We start from the raw sequence: 20,716 nt of genomic DNA on the forward strand, positions 1-20,716 counted from the left end.
GCTTGAGTGTGGAATGGGGAGAGATCATTTCCTGGGGTCAGGATCAGGAAAAGCCTCATGGGGAGGGGGAATTTGCAGTGCATATTAAAGCAATAGGGATATACATAGAGGGAGGCTAAAAGCATTCCACGTGGAGGCACATAAGCTTTTAGGAGTAGACCTCTGTCTGCACTAGGTGCCATTATCAGACTGCCAGAGATAAATAGACTGAGTAAGGAAGGAGAGAGAGAAGGAAAGCAAGGAGTCATTTGTGAGGGCCTTGAGTGCCAGGCTGAGGGGGTGGGGCTCTGTCCTGCTGGCTTAGTGAGGGAATGAGCTGAGATCATGCAAGTGGGGCACAAGGCAGGGCCTGGAACACAGTAAATAGCAGCAGTTCTTGGCAATGGGGAGCCATTAGAGGTGGTTGTGTATTTCTGTTTGGTTTCTATTTCTGTTTTTTTTTTTTTTTTTTTTTTTAATTATTAAACTTTTAAAATTTGGGGATAATTACAGACTAGTATGCAGTTGTAAGAAATAATACAGAGGAGTCGAGTGTGGTGGCTCACACCTGTAATCCCAGCACTTTGGGAGGCTGAGATGGGTGGATCATTTGAGGCCAGGAGTTCAAGACCAGCCTGGACAACATAGTGAAATCCCATCTCTACTAAAAACACAAAATATTAGCTGGATGTGGTGGCACATGCTTGTAGTCCCAGCTACTTGGGAGCCTGAGGCAGGAGAATTGCTTGAACCTGGGAGACAGAGGCCGCAGTGAGCCAAGATTGCACCACTACACTCCAGCCTGGGCAACAGAGTGAGACTCTGTCTCAGAAAAGAAAGAGGAAGGAAGGGAGGAAGGGGAGGGAGGGAGGGAACAGAGAGGTCCCTTGTACTCTATGGAGTTTAGGTGGGAACTGTAGTTTTGTATCACAGCAAGGATAGTAACATTGATACAGTCAAGATACAAAATATTTCCATCACAGGGATCGCTCATATTCCCCTTTTGTAGTCAAGCTCACTTGTCTCTTCCTCCTGCCTCCTTAACCCCAGGCAACCACTAACGTGTTTTCCATTTTAATATTTTGTCATTTAAAGAATGTTATATATATGATGTTATCTAAATGAAAATCATATGCTATGTAACCATTTTGGACTGGCTTTTTTTTTTTTCCACTTGGCATAATTCTATGGAGACTCATCCAGGTTGTTGCGTGTACCAATAGTTTGCTCTTTTTCCCTGGTGAGTAGTATTCCATGGTGTGGATGTACCATGGTTTGTTTGACCACTCACCTGTTGAAGGGCGTCTGGGTTGTTTCCAGGTTTCTCTATTACATATAAAGGTGCTATAAACATTCATGTACAGATTTTTATGTAAACATATGTTTTAATTTATCTGGGATAAATACCCAGGAGTCCAACTGCATTTTAAGAAACTCAACTCTTGTGCACAGTGTACCATTTTCTAGACCCACCAGTAGTTTATGAGTAAGCCAGTTTCTCTACATTCTCACCAACATTTGGTGTTGTTGCTAATTTTTATTTTAGAGATTTTGTTAGGTATGTAGTGATATCTCATTGTGATTTTGATTTGCATTTTTTTGATAGGTCATGATGTTGAACATCGTGTCATGTGATTATCTGCAATATGTACATCCTCTTCAGTGAATGTCTCTTCATATCTTTTCCCCATTTTCTAATTTTTTTTTTTACTGTGGAATTTTTCCTAATTGACATGTACTTCACACACCACACGATTCATCCTTTTAAAAGGTACAATTCAGTGGGTTTTGATGTATTCACAAGGTTCTGCAACCATCAGCACTATCTAATTCTAGAAAATTGTTATCACTCAAAAAAGAAACTCTATACCCATTAGCTCTCATTCTGCTTTTATCCCCTCCCCCAGCCCCTGGCAACCACTAACCTCCTTTCCATCGGATTTGCCTCATCTACACATTTCATATCAATGGAATCATACAATATATGGCTTTGTGTCTGGCTTCTTTCATTTAGCACAATGTTTTCCAGGGTCATTCATGTTGTATAATAGCACATATCAGAACTTTATTTCCTTTCTAGCTGAGTAATACTCCACTGTAAGGATCTACCATGTTGTGTGTATCCATTCATCAGATGGTGGACATTTGGGTTGTTTCTTCTTTTGGCTATTCTGAATAATGCTGTTATGAGATTCACGAACAAGTTTTCGTGTGAACTTATGTTTTTATTTTTCACCCAGGAGTGGAATTGCTGGGTCATATGGTAGCTCTATGTTTAACTTTCTGAGGAACTGCCAAACTGTCTTTCAAAGCAGTGACACCGTTTTATATTCCCACCAGCAACGTATGAGGGTGCCACTTTCTCCACATTCTTGTCAATACTTGTTACTGTCTGTCTTTTCTATTACAGTCATCTTAGTGTGTGTGAAGTGGAATCTCATTGTGGTTTGATTTGCATTTTTTGAATTATTGATGATGAGCACTTTTTCATACATTTATTTGCCATTTTTATCTTCTTTACAGAAATGTCTATTCAAATCCTTTGCCCATTTATAAATTATTTGTGTTTTTACTGTTGAGTTCTAATAGTTCTTTATATATTCATATTTAAATCCTATATCTACCAGATATTTTTACAAATGTCAATACAAAATATTTTTCCCATTCTTTGAGTTGTCTTTTCACTTTCTTGTGTCCTTTGAAGCACAAAAGTTTTAAATTTTGATGAAGCATAACATCTATTTTTTCTTTTGTTGTTTGTGCTTTGGGTGTCGCATCTAAAAAACCATTGCCAAGGTCACAAAAAACTTACATCTATGTTTTAATCATAGTTTCATAGTTTTAGCACTTACATTTAGGTCTTTGATCTATTTTGAGTTAATTTTTATGTATTGTTTGTAGTGTCTAAATTTGTTCTTTCACATGTGGATATCTAGTTGTCTCATCACCATTTCTTGAGAAGATAATTTTTCCCCACTGAACTGTCTTGATGTTCTTTTTGAAAAGAAATTGTCGGCCGGGCGCGGTGGCTCAAGCCTGTAATCCCAGCACTTTGGGAGGCCGAGACGGGCGGATCACGAGGTCAAGAGATCGAGACCATCCTGGTTAACACGGTGAAACCCCGTCTCTACTAAAAAATACAAAAAACTAGCCGGGCGAGGAGGCGGGCGCCTGTAGTCCCAGCTACTCAGGAGGCTGAGGCCAGAGAATGGCGTGAACCCGGGAGGCGGAGCTTGCAGTGAGCTGAGATCCGGCCACTGCACTCCAGCCTGGGCGACAGAGCTACACTCCGCCTCAAAAAAAAAAAAAAAAAAAAAAAAAAAAAAAGAAATTGTCTGTAGATGTGTGGGTTTATTTCTGGACTCTCAATTCTATTCTATTCATCTATATATCTACCTTATGCCAGTACCACAAAGTCTTAATTACTGTAGCTTGGTAGCAATTTTGAAATCAGGAAATATGAGTTCTCCAACTTTGTCCCTTTTCCAAGATTGTTTTGGCTATTCTGGATTCCTTTCATTTTCATGTGAATTTTAGGATCAGCTTGTCTATTTCTGGGGGGGGAAAAAAAGGCACCTGGAGTTTTGATAAGGATGGCATTGACTCTTTTAATCAATTTGGTAATATTGCAATATTAAGTCTTCTGATCCATGAAGACTTAAGATCCATAGGATGTTTTTATATTTATTTAGGTCTTCTTTAATGTATTTCAGTGTTGTTTTGTAGTTTTCAATATACAAGTCTTTACTTATATATACAGTCATATATACTTCTTTTGTTAGATTTATTTCTAACAAAAGAAGTTAGAATTAGTATTTTATTCTTTATGGCCATGCACAGTGGCTCATGCCTGTAATCCCAGAACTTTCGCTGAGGCAGGTGGATCACCCAAGGTCAGGAGTTTGAAAGCAGCCTGGCCAATATGGCAAAACCCCGTCTCTACTAAAAAATACAAAAATTAGCCAGGTATGGTGGTGCGTGCCTGTAATCCCAGGTACTCAGGAGGCTGAGGCAGGAGAATTGCTTGAATCCAGGAGGCAGAGGTTGTGGTGAGCCAAGATCGCACCACTGCACTCCAGCCTAAACAACAAGGGTGAGATTCTGTCTCAAAAAAAAAAAAAAAAAAAAAGAATTAATATTTTTTATGTTATTATAAATTGAATTATTCTCTCAGGTTCATTTTCAGATTGCTTATTGCTAGTGTATAGAAATACAACTGATTTTTGTGTATTGATCTTATATTCTGTAATTTTGCCAAATTCACTAATTTTTTTTTTTTTTTTTTTTTTTTGAGACAGAGTCGCATTCTGTCACCAGGCTAGAGTGCAGTGGTGAGATCTCTGCTCACTACAATCTCTGCCTCCCAGGTTCTCCTGCCTCAGCCTCCCAAGTAGCTGGGACTACAGGTGTGCGCCACCACATCCAGCTAATTTTTGTATTTTAATTTTTTTTAGTAGAGACAGGGTTTCACCATGTTGTCCAGAATGGTCTTGACCACTTGACCTCGTGATTCACCCATCTCGGCCTCCCAAAGTGCTGGGATTACAGGCATGAGCCACTGCGCCCAGCCCAAACTCACTAATTTTGTGTAAGAGTGTGTGTGTATTCCTTAGAATTTTCTATATACAACATTATATTATCTGCAAATACAGATAGTTTTACTTTTTCCTTTGCAGTCTGGAAGCATTTTATTTATTTTTCTTGCTTAATTATCCTGTCTAGACCCCCCAGTAAAATGTTGGTGAAAGCAAACCTCCTTATCTTGTTCCTAATCTTGGGGGAAAAACTTTCAGTCTTTAACCATTAAGTATGATGTTAGCTTTCTGTCTTTTACAACCTGTTTAAGATTATATTTATGTTTTATTATTTTATTATATATGGTAATAGAAAATCTAAACAATACAATAAGATATAAAGGAGAACACAAAAATTTTCTCCCCAAATCCCACCATTATCAATATACTTCAAAGTTTTTTCTCTGCATTATGTATATGTGGGGAAAATATAGATAACCTTACATACAAATCATCTATTTTGTGACCAGGGTTTTTTTTTTTTTTCCATTGAATATTGGTTCATGGCCATCTTTCCATGCTCATGGTCAAAGATTTGCACCATCATTTTAGAGCTGCCCACATTCTATTTAGTAACGCTGCGGTATCATTTATGTGAGCAACTCTCTTGATGAATTCTTTTTCTTTCAATTTTTATTTATTTATTATTGTTTTCTGGAGACAGAGTCTTGGTCTGTCTCCCGGGGTGGAGTGCAGAGGCACACTCTTGGCTCCCTACAACCTCCACCTCCCAGGTTCAAGCGATTCTCCTGCCTCAGCCTCCCGAGTAGCTGGGACTACAGGTGCCCGTTACCGTACCCGGCTAATTTTTTTTTTGTATTTTTAGTAGAGATGGGGTTTCACCATGTTGCCCAAGGTGGTCTCGAACTCCTCAGCTGAGGCAATCTGCCTGCCTCGGCCTCCCAAAGTGCTAGGATAATAGGCATAAGCCACTGTGCCTGGCCTCTTAATGAATTATTTCCCTTTTCCTCCCACTATTATAACTGAGACTGTGATGAACATCCTCATCATATCCTTCCCAACACTGTCGGATCGTTCCGATTTTTTTGCTTTGTATCTTTGTCAGATGCTCACTATAGATTTGGGGGCAGGGAACTATTAATAATATGATCAGAATGGGGCTTTAGAAAGCTAACTTTGGCATTGTCAACTTACTATGTGATCTTGGGAAAACCCTTTTTCCTTCTCTGGGCCTCACTTTTTTCATTTATGATTTGAAGAGACTAAATTACTGTTTATCAAACTTGGGTGCATATTGAAATCTCCTGGGAAGTTTTGAAAAACACAGCCATCAGAGTCCCACTGCCCAGAGATTCTGATTCAGATAGTGTGGGGTGTAGCCTGGACAGCAGGATTTTAAAAGTCTCCTTAGGACTAGATGATTGAAGGTCCTCCTTCAAATATTCTTCTGTCGTGGAGCTCTTACTTGGGCACCTGCTCAGAGAGAGGCTGTGGTAAAGCAGTGAAAAGATCTGTTCTTGGCATTCAGCAGACCTGAATGTGAATCCCAGCTCATTTGCTCCTGGCTGTGTGACCTTTCAACCTCTCTAAACTTCCGTTTCCCTACCTTGGAGAGGAGGCCAAAATCCCCTCCCACTACTCAAGAGTTTCCACAGGTAAACATGGTTTAGGCACTGTACACGTGGAATGAGTGGTGATTATTGTGTTTTGTTTTGTTTTGTTTTTTTGACCAAAGAGCCAGCCCCTGGGCAACAAAGTGGAAATGGAGATCGTGAGCATGTTGGAAAAAAACGCAACGCTTCTCAAATTCGGCTACCACTTTACCCAGCAGGGTCCCCGGCTTCGGGCATCCAATGCAATGATGAACAACAATGACCTTGGTGAGTAGAAATATACTCCCTGCCCTGCCCACAGACCTGTTATTCCCTCCACCTGTGCTGGGGATGTCAAGGAAAATTCTGTAGATGCCTCTCTGAGTCTTCTTGAGCCTTGATTTTCACATTGATCACGTCTTCCTTGTTTTCTGTGTTTGTACCTCATCTCCACCCTGGACTATGAGCTCCTTGACTTTAGGAGCTAAGGCTGAGTCCTCTCCTCCTCAAAGCACAGCTCAGCACAGGCTGGGCTCAGAGCACACATAAGTGTGTTTGCAGAAGGAACTGAAGTTTGGGAGGGCACAAGGCTCCCTGGGAGTATTTCCTCTTCTGAATACCCTTCTCTGAACTCATAGCGTCCTCTCCGGGTCACACAGTCTAGATTTAGCCCCAAATCCCAAAACTACCTTCCAACAGGACTACCAAAATCCCGAGCCTAGGAGACTTCACATTGATTTTAAGGTAAAAGTTGAAAACATCAACTTCATAGTAAAGTAAAAGTAGGGTATATTAATTTAATCTCAATTAAAGGCATAGTTTTTCTTCTAAAAGGAAAAATAATTATGGAGACATTATCAGGAAATTTTTAAAAAGAAAAAAAATTAAGAAAATGAAAGTATCACAATATTTTTTGATGATGAACACTTATCATATACCTATATGAACAAATAGGCATATAAGTCAACTGAATGAAAAGTTTGAGCAATCATGATCTTACTTGCAGATGCCAGTTGTTCACAAGCTCTGTGTAGTTATCGCGTATGTATATTCCTGCTGGCTGCCAAAAAAGAATTTGATATAGCATTCAACAAACGGAGTGTGACTGACAAGGCTATAGGAAAACAAGAGGGGAGAAAAACAAGAAAAGCAGTAGGTCTATATCATTAACATGAATGATGATTATATTCAGCCCTGAGTTTCCTAGAACCAAGGCACGAGGAAGCCAAACCAAGTTACAGTATTCTTATCACAGAAGAGAAGGAAGTATAATGAGTTTGAATAACAACAAAAAAAAGCTTCTTTCTGGGACTAAATTGTGAAATAAACTTGTGTTTTAAAGGACAGCATCTTCAGTGAGTTTTTCATCAGATTCAAACCTGCTCTACACAATGGTTTCCAACCCTCAATAAAATGCAAAGAGCTTAATACGAATGCTCCACTCAAAGTATGTCACTTCCTGGTGATTTATCTGAGGCCAGGTCACTACCTGGAAGCCCTCGAAGAATGGAGATGAGTGCGGAGGAGTGTATGCTCAAGGCAGGTGTGCACAGACCCCACATGCACAGATAACCACAGGACTACACACACTCACACATACACTTTAGGTTGAGTTATTAAATTCCACAAACATATACCAAAGTTCTATAGGTTCCTGCTTGTAAGGATGTCATAGTCCAGGGGCTATTCATTCATTGCTCACTCCAAATGCCACTATTTTCTAGAGCCTCAGGGTTAGAGAAGCTCATTTTAAAAAATGTCCACATAGTCTTGGTTTATCAGAAGTGTCCTTACTTAAAATAAGAACGAACACAAATAAGAATCATAATTATTATATTGTATCACAGATGTCATAGCTAAACTGAATTGTTGGAGAAGGCCAGCAGTGAAGCCTCTGTTGGTCCAGGTGTGATCTGGCTACAGTACCAGCATGGAGAAGCCTTGAGTTTCTATTCTATATGTGATCATCTCATGTTTGTTTCCCTCTCAGTTAAGTTTCTTCTGTGCCCCTTGGCTCCTATCTGGGGGCTAACCCAGTTTTTGTTCTCCAATAGCATGATGGTCTGGAGGTCTTGTTTCTGGGGACAGAGGCTCTAGATGAGCAAAGGTCACAGGTGCTGCAGGGGGATACCAGAATCATCTAGGAGTTGGACAAAATGGCCTTTGAAAACTCCCAGTCCTGTGAATCTGAGAGTCCAAAATTCAGGCCTGACTCCCATCACCAAGAACTTTCAGAGGCCATTGTAAGAATATAGAATGGTAGAGCCAGGAGGACTTAGAGCTTATCCCTCCTGCTCCCTCAGAAAGAAACTGGAGCCTGGAGTGGGGGTAGGAGTCTAGGCAGTGGCTCAGTCAGGTCACACCAGCTGTTAGTGACAGTAAGCATTTTCTGGGCAACTTTTGTGGGCCTAGGACCGTGCTAGGTGATAATCAGAGATAGCAGAAAGGCTATCTCTGACTGAAGAAGCTTTATAACCTTTCAGGGGGAAGAAAAACACTCAAAGTCATGCCTAAAAATTCAAGAATGCCTAGAAATTCTATCTAAACGAAGTGAGGAAATGATTAATGGAGACAGAGGCCAGTTAGGCAAAGTATCCTGGTTGGGGATGGGGCTTTAGCCAGCCTTGAAAGGAAGAGATAGGTTGATGGAGGAGGTCAAGAGGCATCCCTCTGGGGGTTCTAGAAGTATTATGAAGTAGTGCTGGGGGTACAAAGGAGAGACAGAACGATCTAAAAGGACTGGAGGAACTGTTGTAAGGAGTAAGACCTAGAAGGAAAAATAGGAGTTCACAAAGAAGGACGGGAAGAGCATTCCCAGCAGAGGGAACAGCATGAGCAAAGGCAGGACAACTGAAAGTATATGGGATGTTCACAAGGAATGGCACTGGGTAGGTGTGTGAGTGGCTGCAGCCCAAGGCCTTTAATGTCAAGCTCAGGGGCCTGGTGATGGAAGCAGGCGGGAAGCAGAAACTGTGGCAGTTTCCTGGATGGTGATGCCAGGTTGTAAAAATGGGCCTCTGGGTTACCCCAGGGAACTGTGGGCAGCTGCTCCCTTGGGGTTTCCTACAGAAGGAATTAGAGATGAATCATCTCAGTGATTACAGGGAACAGAGTGCTACTTGGTGATGTAGGATCTCTAGCTTTAAAATGAAATTTGCGCCCATCTGCTAATTTTTCTAAGAGAAATGTTTGTTTATGGCAGTGCATCAGCTTCCTCCTGACTTTACAACAGATTATTTGCATCCTACATTAATGCCACAATGAAGTAGACAGACTTCATGTTTTCCAACTGAATATTTGTATCGTAAAAGCCTCCTGCCAGCTCCTCCTTGGGAGTGAGACTGTTAGCAGGCCTGGCAGCAGGGAGCACAGATTGGGACGCGAGCAGGCCTCTCAGGCCTCCTGCTCACTCTCACCTGCCTCTGCTGGCCCTCTGCCCATGGCTGGGGCCTCTGCAGTACTTGGGCTCCTCCTTGAGGGACATTCAGTCCCCAAGGCTATGGGGACAGGGACTAGCTCTGCAGACAGGCTGTATGCCCAGGATGCATCCTGACCAGTGCGTCTTTGGTCCTCCTCACCCTGTGCACCAAGCTCTAAAGAGAGTGTTCCGTGATTGCAGGGCGCCAGGGCGGAGCTAAGCTGTGGACCCCATCTGCGTTTTCCCACAGCAATACCTCAGACGACTGTCATCTCCACACTATTTATAGCAAAAAGCCAGGCCAAGCATGGTACTCAGGTCCTCTATATCTGCCACTGCAGCTCTCTCTACTTAGAAAATCTGAATTGCAGCCTCTGAGTTGACAGTTGTGTGGGCTGGGGTATCGTGTGGAGGGACAGTAATGTGTTTAAAAGCAGAAAACAGCCCTTCCTGGGAAAGTCACCATTTTACAATATTCTCAGGGAAGACCTTTGCAGCAAGCAGGCCAGACAGCACACTGCAAAGCAATTTCTAGTAAAATGTATTGTCATTTGACAATTTGTAATTGTGTATATTTATGTGATACAAATTGCTGTTATGATTTATGAATACGATGTGGAAAAATTAAGTGAATTAGCATATCATCACCTCAAATACTTTTTTGTGGTGAGAACGTTTATTTTTAGCAATTTTGAAATGTATAATATACTATTATTAGCTATATTCACCATGCTGTGTAATGGAGCTTTAAAAAACACCTTATTCCTCTTGTCCAACTGAGATTTTTGTATCCTGTGGCCATTATCTCCCCATTCCCCCCACAGCTTTTGTAATGACAATTTTACTCCCTGCTTCTACGAGTTCGATGGTTTTAGATTCCACATATAATTTGTCTTTTTGTGCGTGGCTTATTTCACTTAGTATAATGTTCCATTCAATGACACTTTTTGCTATAAATAGTGTGGAGATGACACTTAGTCTCCAGTTCCATTCATGTGGTTGCAAATGAACAAATTTCCTTTTTTTTTTTTTTTTTTTTTTTAAAGGAAAGGCTGAATTGTATTCCATTGTGCATATATCCCACAGTTTCTTTATCCATTCTTGTTGATAGACACTCAGGTTGATTCCTTATTTTGGGTATTGTGAATGATGCTGCAGTCAACATGGAGTCAAACATCTTTTCAACTGATTTTAAATATTTTGGGTAAATATCTAGAAGTGGGATTGCTGGATCCCAAATCAGTTTCATCATAGTCCCCCAACCTAGCTCAGAAAAGGCAGCCAGGCACGGTGGCTCACACTTGTAATCCCAGCACTTTGGGAGGCCGAGGCAGGCGGATCACTTGAGGTCAGGAGTTCGAACCCAGCCTGGCCAACATGGTGAAACACTGTCTCTACTAAAAATAAAAAAAAATTAGCCGGGCTTGGTGGCAGGTGCCTGTAATCCCAGCTCCTTGGGAGGCTGAGGCAGGAGAATCGCTTGAACCCGGGAGGCGGAGGTTGCAGTGAACTGAGACCATACCATTGCACTTCAGCCTGGGCAACAAGAACAAAACTCCATCTAAAAAAAAAAAAAAAGCAAGAAAAAAAGAAAAGGCTATTCCCTTCCTCATAGCCACCCAAGCCAGAAATCTGGGCCTGTTCCTAAATGTTGCCTCCATCCCAGTCAGCCAGTCACCTCCTTGCCAGTCCCAGTGTCCTGCCCCATGTTGAGCCCTCATCACACTCATCTCCTCCAACGTCCTCAGGCCCCCAGCTCCTCCAGGGAAGGCACCCCTGGCACTCATCTCAAGTCTCCTTCCGAAGCTTGCGTTGTCACCCCTCCACTTAGAACTGTCACTGGGCTCCCATTGCCCTCAGTGAGGCCCCTTGAAATGACTCCCAAGTCTCTTAATAATAGCTGACTCTTTCATGGCACTTACTGTGTGTCAGAGACTGTTCTGAACACTTCCCATCTCATTAGCTCATGTAGTCCTCCCCACAACCAGGTGAGACAGGTGCTATTATTATCCACGCTTTACAAGAAGGAAACAGAAGTCTAGAGAAGTAGGCAATTAACGTTACCCACAATCCGTGGGCAGGACCAGGATTTGAACTGGCAATCTGACTCCAGTGCCTGGGCGCCCCACATTGGGAGATGGTCCCATCAGGACGTCATCTATTGACATCCTCAAGAAGCCATCCCTTTGCCATGTTAGTACCATTCCAGGTAGCCTGAGTGCCCCCAAGTGACCAAGGAAAAACTTACCCTTAGAGAGTCGTTACTTCCAATGCCCCCAACCTTCCTATCCTCTACCTTTTCGTTGTTTAAAATTCAGTTGACCTGTTAGCTGCCATCCTGGGAAGGTCTGACCACTTCCTTCTTTATGCCTCTCATACCTCAGAGATCTGCCAGGTCATCTCTAATACTTCATATTTATCCAACAGTAGTTCTCAAATATTGTATATCTTGGTCCCTGTTATGCTGTGTCTTTACTTCTGATTCTTGTGCTTGGCACACAGCACTCAGTACGTGCTGCTGAATATTTAAATGAATAGAAAGTGCTTTCCAAAAACATGATGGAAATGTTCAAATTTGGCAAGAAGTGGCAGAGGAGTTCAAGTAGCAGATGGAGGTTGGTCCGGACGACTGGAGAGCCCTTCTGGCTTTCACAATAAAAGGAGTCTCTGGCTCTTGCAATAAGCAGTGAGGAGTTTTTTAAAGAAAGTAAAGAGCAGACAGAATTTAAGGAGGATACTGGGAGACCCAGCTTTTACTCCCAGTTTTGTGACTTATTCGTAACTTGGAGTAAGTTACTTCCCTCTCTTGGTCTCAACTTCCTTCACCATCAAAAAGGGAAAAAAAATAATACCCAAATAAATGGATGCCTTTCCCTTCTCTCCATCCAGTCCCTGAAAAAGCCAGTGCCAGGTGGCCAGGAGGGGTGGCTCATGCCTGTAATCCCAGCGCTTTGGGAGGCCGAGGCGGTCAGATCACAAGGTCAGGAAATCAAGACCATCCTGGCCAACATGGTGAAACCCTGTCTCTACCGAAAATACAAAAAAATTAGCTGGGCGTGGCGATGCCATACCTGTAGTCCCAGCTACTTGGGAGGCTGAGGCAAGAGAATTGCTTGAACTCAGGAGGCGGAGACTGCAGTGAGCCAAGATCGGGCCACTGCACTCCAGCCTGGTGACAGAGTGAGACTATGTCTCAAAAAAAAAAAGGGCCAGTGCCAGGGGAACCGCGCACACAGATCTGACCCAGTGTACACAATGACGGCAAGTAATGGAAAAGAACCCCCGCGTCAAGCCCTGGAGTCCTTTCTGTTCCCTCAACCATAGGCCAGGGACTTGGATTTCAGTCCTAGCTCTGCTGCCAGCTTTCAGGGACTGGGGCTTTTCTTCTGCAGGGAAAAGGAGCTAATCCTCCCTGTGAGAATCAGATGAGATATGGATATGGAAACCCTACCCACACAAGGCTCAAATCTACTGAGGGAGGCACTGGACTGAGGCTCAAGATGAGTCAAAAGCCTTGGTTCTAGCCAGGTGCGGTGGCTCATGCCTGTAATCCCAGCACTTTGAGAGGCTGAGGAGGGGGGGATCACTTGAGGTCAGGAGTTCGAGACCAGCCTGGCCAACATGGTGAAATTCCATCTCTACTAAAATCACAAAAATTAGCCATGTGTGGTGGCAGGCACCTGTAATACCAGCTACTTAGGAGGCTGAGGCAGGAGAATTGCTTGAACCTGGGAGGCGAGGTTGCAGTGAGCCAAGATTGTGCCACTGCACTCCAGTCTGGTTGAGTGAAACTCTATCTCCAAAAAAGAAAAAAAAAGGCTTGTTACTAGCTTTATTGCTTTAAGAAAGAAATATACCCTCCTTGCCATACTTTCTCTATCCATAAAATGGGAATGGTAACAAACATTCCAGCAGCATTGGAGGGGCTCCAATGAGGCAATGAGGATGGCCCTGCTGGGCATGCCTGCACAACTACCGTGGAGATGCTTAAAAGTCTGGTTCATGTAAACCCTGTGGTCATGTTGAGCAAATCTCTTGTGCTCTTTGGGTTTTGGTTTTTGTCCCCTCACATCCACTCCTAAGAAGTCGGACATTCTGATCATCTCAGGAACTGGGCTGGCCTCACCTCCCTTGTGGGTCTGCTTTGTATGGCCAGTGTCATGCACAAGCTGATTCGGTTTTTGTTGCAGCTCGTATTCATCGATCTGGTGGCTGCAGGTCTACCGCCTCAGCTCGGGAACCTGAAGACATCTAAGTATAGACAGATTTTTTTCCCTCCACAATAGCTTCCTGTCTCTGCCACACCAGCAGGCCTCTCGACTGCCACCTACTGGCTCTACAGACTTCTTTGACCTTTCTCTTGTGGCTGATGGAGCTTGCTGCTTGGTCTTCATCTGCAGACACTAGTTAATTTCAAAACACTCTCCCTTATTACGACAAAAGAGCCCCTCCTGCCCCTCCCCGCATCCTCATCATCCTCTAAGCTAACGTCTCCAGCCTGCAACCTCCTGGCTAGTGCTTTCCTCTTTATGGCATTTAACTACTTTGTCACTTGAACAGTGTTGAGCTTAACTGTCTTGCCCCTGGGGAAAATGGCAAGGTTGAACATAAGGGGATACAGATACTGCAGGGTAATCTTTGGGGTGGAAACTCTCATTCACATAGGCAGGAGGTAGGCCAGGAGCTCCCAGACATAGCTGGGGGAAATGTTTCCACCTGGTTAAGACCCTAATCTCATTAAGAAGACTAAACTTTTAACTCTTATCTGAACTGGAGTAAAGATCTTCAACTGGGGTTTCTGTAAGCAAAGAAAATAGCCGAGTTATAAACTGGGACTGTGTGGTCAGCCATTTAGCAGATTACCTGTGAATGAATCCCCACTACCACAGACCCTCATCAATGAACACTGACAAACTGGAGGGCTGTTGTACAACTCACATATACTATCCTTTCAAAACAACAGACGTCAGACTCTGTTAACTGATTAGTGCGAGGCTTCAGTGCTTTCTCAGAGCAAGAGTGGTGGTCCCTGGTCTATAGGGAAAAGTGCCTTATATCTTATCTCCATTCCTTTCCAGTGAGGAAGAGGAGGCTTGCGGACCTGACTGGGCCCATCATTCCCAAGTGCCGGAGTGGTGTCTAGTGTGTGGTGGTGGAGACCATGCCTTTGAACTGGACGTGTTCTACTGATGACTTGTACTCTGCAGGGGAAACCAGAAGGCAAAATGCCGGCAGCACGAAACCCTTTTGTGGTTCAGTTCTTTATGCACTAAGGTTTTAGGCTGACTAGTGGTTGTAGTTGAAAATTTTATAAAATATCATTAATGTGAAGTTTTTCTTTAGTCACAGAAGTTGAGTCTGGTTATTATTTAAAAACTAGAAGCCCCCAAACCAGCAGATCTTACTGAAGATGATGTTCCAGCAGCAGCGACTTAGCCCCAGGAGCCCAGCCAGTTTCAATGGCCTTGCTGTGTGGTGTTTCAAGTGCATTTAAAATGTGTGACAGAAACAGCACACTCTTCCACATGCTTTTGAAGTATTATAAAACACTTTATTACAAATTTGTCTTAGCTATTAGCAAATAAAACAGATTATCATTCTTTACTAACCCTCCTTGGAATTTTAAAAACCTCAAGATTAAAGTTGCCAAATTGATTACTGGATCAAGAACACAATTTTCCCCTCAGGACAGACAGACAGACTGAAGTCACAGAACTCTGCCAAGAATCACAGAACATGAGATTCCTTTTGCTGGATATGCAGAAATGATAAGAAAAAAAACCAATGGTGAAATTTCAAGTTTTGAAAACCAACTTTTCATTACCAATCCCAGGCAACAAACATGTCCCAGAGTGTTCTTTAAACGTTTGGGATTTATGTACAATTTAATACTGGAGTTAGAAAGAACTTTTTCCTTACTGAATGCCAACCTTATGATGGATGTGAAAATCTATGACCAAATACTTGAAAACACCTTTCTATATTGCACAGTGGGCAAATGGCTTATGTGACGTAAGACACTAGAGGGATAAATTTCCAGTCCAACATGGCTATGGTATTTAGCAATGGCCCAGCTTAGAGACTTCAGCTACTGATCTCATCACTTATTAGACAAATCGCTGCTGATCTTACATCTGTATATTAAGCCTCTGCAGGACAACAGTGAAGAAAATCCAGGTATCAAGGAATTAGGAAATCCTGGCCAAACCACCCCAAGATGATTACACTGAAGTGTAATACTAGTATTGCTGCCAGATCTGTTTCTAACAGCATGTGCGTCTCTTGGGATCCAGCAAAAGTGTTAAGCCACAATGCCCTTGTGCCTTTCAATATACCACAGTGCCAGTTAAACTAGTATTTTTGTTTGTGGCTTTTGGGAGTTATTTTCATTAGTGAGTTCAGCAAATCTCATGATAAAGGACAAGGTCAAGAACTCCAGAGCACTGAGCAGAGAGGCTGGTAATGAAAAGGTGAAGGCCTGCACACTGAACTGTAAGGCAGTAGGCAGTACAGGGTAACTGGAGGTGGGGCCAGGGCCTCAGCACTATGGAAGAGTGTCCACTGAGGCTGCACATGGCCCAGGAGTGGCACCATGTTGCAGGGACAACCATCCCCACTTGGCTTCTCCTTAAAACACAATTGCAGCTGCATTCTGCATCGCTGAAAACTGCAATATAATATTAAATCTGTTGGTCTATGTATGGCTGCGTATGTGTTTCTTGGAACCTGTGTGACAGGGACATGTGCCTGGCACACTGGCCAGAAGACTGGGCAGCCACCATGGCAGTGCTGGATGACCTCAGTAAGAATGTGTCATGTATTCCAGGTGCCGATCTAAAAACTGTGGCTCAAATGTCATCGAGCTTATATGAACCTCCGAGAGAACATTTAAAAGCTAAGAGAGTAAGTGCTGGGGAAAGCAGAGCTATTACAGGAAACCTCTCATAGAAACCAAACCAACAGAAAATGAAGAAGGCCACATCTTGAAGGCCACCTCTGCCTCTATCAGATGAGTTGCTGGTCTAGACCAGGGGCTGGCAAACTTTTCAGTAAAAGGCCAGACAGTAAATATTTCAGATTTTGCAGGCCATATCGTGTCTGTTGCAACTATTCAATTCTGCCGTAGATCATGTGTAAAGGAATGGGTGTGGCTGTTCCAATAAACTGTAGTTGACCCTTGAACAATATGGGTTTGAACTGCATGGCTGCACTTATATATGGAGTTTTTTCAACCATGCAGGTTAAAAATACAGTACTGGCAGGAGGTGAAACCTGTGTACATGGAGGGCTGATTTATCACATACGTGGGTTCTGTAGAGCCCACTGTGGCACTTGAGTATGCATGGGTTTTTGTATACTCAGGCGTTCTGGAACTATCCTCCATGTATACCAAAGGATGGTTATTTCTACAAAAGCAGGAGGTAAGCCCAATGCACAGCTTGCAGATTCCCCTCAGGCGAGAGACAGAGGTTAAGGGTAGATGGCAGATGACCTTAGTGGCTTGTTTTAGGAGGCTACTCCCAGGGCCACAGCTTTCACGTTTGCCACCAGGGTAGAAGGTCTGCTGAGAAGGACAATGACTACTAACAGCCCCAGCTGCATGGCAAAGAAAGGGCATGCTGTGGCCACCAGGCTCAGGTACTATCCCTCAGCAGCTTTGGGATCCCACGCAGCTCACCTTTTTTCTGTGCTCTAGCATCATCCAAATAAGAATGTCTCAGGTAAGTGGTAGACAACGCAACTCCTCCCCTCCCACTGTGAAGTGCAGACGGCTGCCACAGCGGCAGTGGCCAGCACTGAAGTATCCCGATTTCTCTGTTTCTGCAGCCTCGCCATGCTTTCTCTGTATGGTCACCCCAAACCTACTTTTACCGAGGGCCTGGGAAAATGCCAAAGGTGCTGCTCACGCAAGCACTGGCCCATCCTCAGCAGCATCAGGCCCTGGCTCTGGGCTCACAGGCTGTTGCACATGCCGCGAAAGTTCCCTAGGTATGCGCGGCCGTCTGGCTGTGCACTCGCATTCCTCTTTAAAGTTGTCTTGCGTAGGGCCTGAAGCTTTCCTGCTCCCCTTGTCTTGACATGTGACACAACAGGCTGTGAATCCTTGTCCTTGACAGGCAGGGCAGGTCAAAACGAGCTGACGGCACTGGAGAGTGGAGCAGAGTTTATACTGGTCCCACTGGGCTCCACAGTATGAACACTCTGGGGAGGAAGGAAAACCATCATTATAAACACATGCGTTCGCACACATGTGGACAGGCATTGCTCCCTCTGCTGACTAGAATCTCAAAGATCTGTGGAACCCAGGGAAGGTTTCCAAATAGTAAGTCTTCTGTCTTCCAGCAATAACAACCAACCACCACCCCCACCATCCAGCTTATTTTTTTTGGGGGGTGACTTCTGGGAACTGTCTGCTTCCAGTATTTACTTTTTTTTCCTTTTTCCCATCTAGAGAACAGGTGGTAACTATATGGTAATGAAAGTTTCTCTCTCTCACCAGCTATTCCAAAGATGGCCAACCACCTCCCAACCCCCTTGTTAAGTGGCCTTCTCCCCTTTGATCATTCCCTTTTCCAGTGGGGACAACACACATAAATACAGGCAATAACCCACCTACAGTGAGCATCTGCAGTCCACAGCCCTCTCCCCGAGGCCTGCGTCTCTCCTGCTGTTGCTAGGACACTTGACCATCTGATTCCTAAAACTCACACCATCTTCTTTCTCCACCTGTTTTTCCCTGATGACCTTCTGTTACCACTGATAACATCATTCTTCCTCACTTTTCCTTACCTTGCTTATCTAAGCTACCTCTGAGCCTTTTCTCTCTCCTTCATACTCACACGCAGGTACCCATCGAGTCCAGCCAATATAACCTCTGTAAAATCAAATCTACTCTTTCTACTTGTTGAGAATTTATACTCCATCTAGCTCCAAAACAGATCAGAAATAGTGATCAATAAGAGACAACTCAAAACCACTAAAATGAAAATAAGACCAAGAAAGTAAGGGAGAGGACAATCAAACTCAAACCTTACTCAAATGTGCATGCCACCTGTGTCCACAGAGAGCTAGGAGTTCCTGCAATCATGTGTGCTATGGATTTACCTGGTAGTCTGGTGAAGCCTATAGATCCTGGCCTAGAAAAACTTTTTTGAGACAGGGTCTTGCTGTTTCGCCCAGGCTGGAGTACAGTGGCATGATTTAAACTCACTGCAACCTCAACCTCCTGGGCTCAAGCAATCCTCCTGCCTCAACCTCCTGAGTATCTGGTACACACCACCATGCTCAGCTAATTTAAAAAAGTTTTTGTAGAGACATAGTGAGCTATGTTGCCCAGGCTGGTCTCAAACTCCAGGGCTCAAGCGATCCTCCCACCTTGGCCTCCGAAAGTGCTGGGATTACAGGCATGAGCCTCTGTGCCTGACCAAGAAAAATATTTTTAAATGCATAAACATGTAAGATCACAAAGGAAACCAACTATACAGAAATACAAAATATCAAAGTATTTTTCAAAGTCTGTGATATATAATAAGACGTGCCATTTATTAACATATTATATATCAACTGTTAGTGGTGGGCCTAATAACTATTTTCATTTTGAAGCAGTGATGAGTATAAATACTATTTTGAGGTATCTGATGCAACTGGAACATGATATGAAAAGTACTGTAAATCCTACTGAAGACAAAGTCACAGGTACATTAATACAACTGGTTTTGTTGCTTACATTCATAACTGAAGGAAATACTTCATTTTAGTGAGGTGTTATTGAAAACAAAGATAAAATCATTTTCCCATCCAAATTCGCAGAACCCCTGAAATCTACATGTACCAGTTCCAGGTTAAGAGCCCTGAATTAGCCCAGTAGTCCAACTCTTGACAGGTAGACAGGCAGGCAGGCAGGGCAGGTGAGATGATCCCCATGTTAATAGGCTTGTCCAGCTAGGAATGGTGAAGCCAGAATCCCAACCCAGGCCTCCTGACTCCTGGGCTAGGGTTCTCTCAGCTGCACTGCTGGGAAAATGGTGGCACAATGTACTTATTTTCCCTGCTTATTCAGTGCTCAGTAATGAGCACTGGCCTGTCTTCCCTGTGTCATTTTTCTAGAATGGTGAACTGACAATGTGCTTCATTTCAGTTTGGGCTCGGAGCCCATGCTGACCTACCTGACACCACATCACTGTTGTAGGACAGAGCATAGCGTTCATCAAAAACAAACAACTTCCCTTTGTAAAAGCCATCAGGAAACTCTTCCAGGTACTTGTGGATGCCACCCTTGAGCTGGAACACCGCCTTGCACACTCCCTAGGTGTGGAAAAACAACAGGAAATCTGAAGAGCCAGGAGAGAGACCTGTTAAGATGCTCCACGGAAGAGCGGCGCATGGCGAGGAGCGCTGACATGGAGGACTCATGGCCGTGCTATCAGTTAGGGGCTCCTGGCTCCCACTGCGGTACACTAAGGAATTGCTGACCAAGGGGTCAAGGCACCAACTGGCTAGATCTTGCCTCCTAGTGGGATGGGTGATGACAGTAGGCAGGGCCTTCACCCTCTAGATCCTGGGAAGCCCAACTATTTTTGCTGCCCCCTAAATATAGGAAGACACCTGTTGGGACATGTAATGTTACTGAATTTGCTCTTCTCAGGATCAAGCAAAAGGATTAGGAAAAGGGAGATGTTAACTAATCTCTCCCTTTTACATTTGATGAGTCTCTAAGACTGTTAAGTGTTTTTCATATCTTGAGATTAAAGATCCTCAGATTCTGTACTTATGAACTCCATGCAAGAGCCATACGAGGGGTGAAGGCATGCTTTGGCTGCCTGGGGGTGGGGAGTACTGCGGGCAGCGGATAGCTCCACAGAGGCTGCTGGTGGAGCCGTCTCCTTCACCACCATGCCCACAGTGCCCCGGGGTGGTGGCTCACCTTGGCTTTGAGGTAGGCTGAACCCCGCTCACAGCGGATGCCCCCGGTGCAGTACATCAGCACTCTCTTCTCTCTGAAAAGTTCTAGGTTTTTGTCAACGTAGCTAGGGAAGTAACTGAATTTCCTGATGTCTGGGGCTAAGCAGCCTTGGAATCGTCCCTGTAACACAGGAGCAACAAAAGGAAAATTATCACAAAAACATACCTGGTAGGAACAAAGGTTCTTTTTGTACCCAACAAACCCTACCTTAGCAAAGAAGCCCCTGCCA

General features: G+C 43.7%; 2 protein-coding genes across 3 annotated transcripts in view; one reads left to right on the forward strand and one right to left on the reverse strand.

The window, feature by feature from the left end:
- The window catches only part of TMOD1 (tropomodulin 1), a 91,879-nt gene extending 75,654 nt beyond the window's left edge, over positions 1 to 16,225 (forward strand). The window contains exons 9-11 of one of the 2 annotated variants that reach the window (XM_007968652.3): positions 6,250 to 6,394; positions 13,715 to 13,779; positions 14,603 to 16,225. In XM_007968652.3, the coding sequence (XP_007966843.1) occupies positions 6,250 to 6,394; positions 13,715 to 13,779 (210 nt within the window). In that variant the 3' untranslated portion in view covers positions 14,603 to 16,225. The remainder of the gene's footprint in view (positions 1 to 6,249; positions 6,395 to 13,714; positions 13,780 to 14,602) is intronic. The other variant, XM_007968651.3, reaches the window with a different exon arrangement.
- TSTD2 (thiosulfate sulfurtransferase like domain containing 2) overlaps positions 15,051 to 20,716 on the reverse strand; it is a 33,575-nt gene continuing 27,909 nt past the window's right edge. The window contains exons 8-10 of the mRNA XM_007968653.3: positions 20,449 to 20,607; positions 19,691 to 19,829; positions 15,051 to 17,726 (exon numbers count right to left, since the gene is read on the reverse strand). Of these exons, the coding sequence (XP_007966844.1) occupies positions 17,428 to 17,726; positions 19,691 to 19,829; positions 20,449 to 20,607 (597 nt within the window). The 3' untranslated portion in view covers positions 15,051 to 17,427. The remainder of the gene's footprint in view (positions 17,727 to 19,690; positions 19,830 to 20,448; positions 20,608 to 20,716) is intronic.

This window comes from Chlorocebus sabaeus, chromosome 12 (genome assembly GCF_047675955.1).
Source record: "Chlorocebus sabaeus isolate Y175 chromosome 12, mChlSab1.0.hap1, whole genome shotgun sequence".
Taxonomy (NCBI): domain Eukaryota; kingdom Metazoa; phylum Chordata; class Mammalia; order Primates; family Cercopithecidae; genus Chlorocebus; species Chlorocebus sabaeus.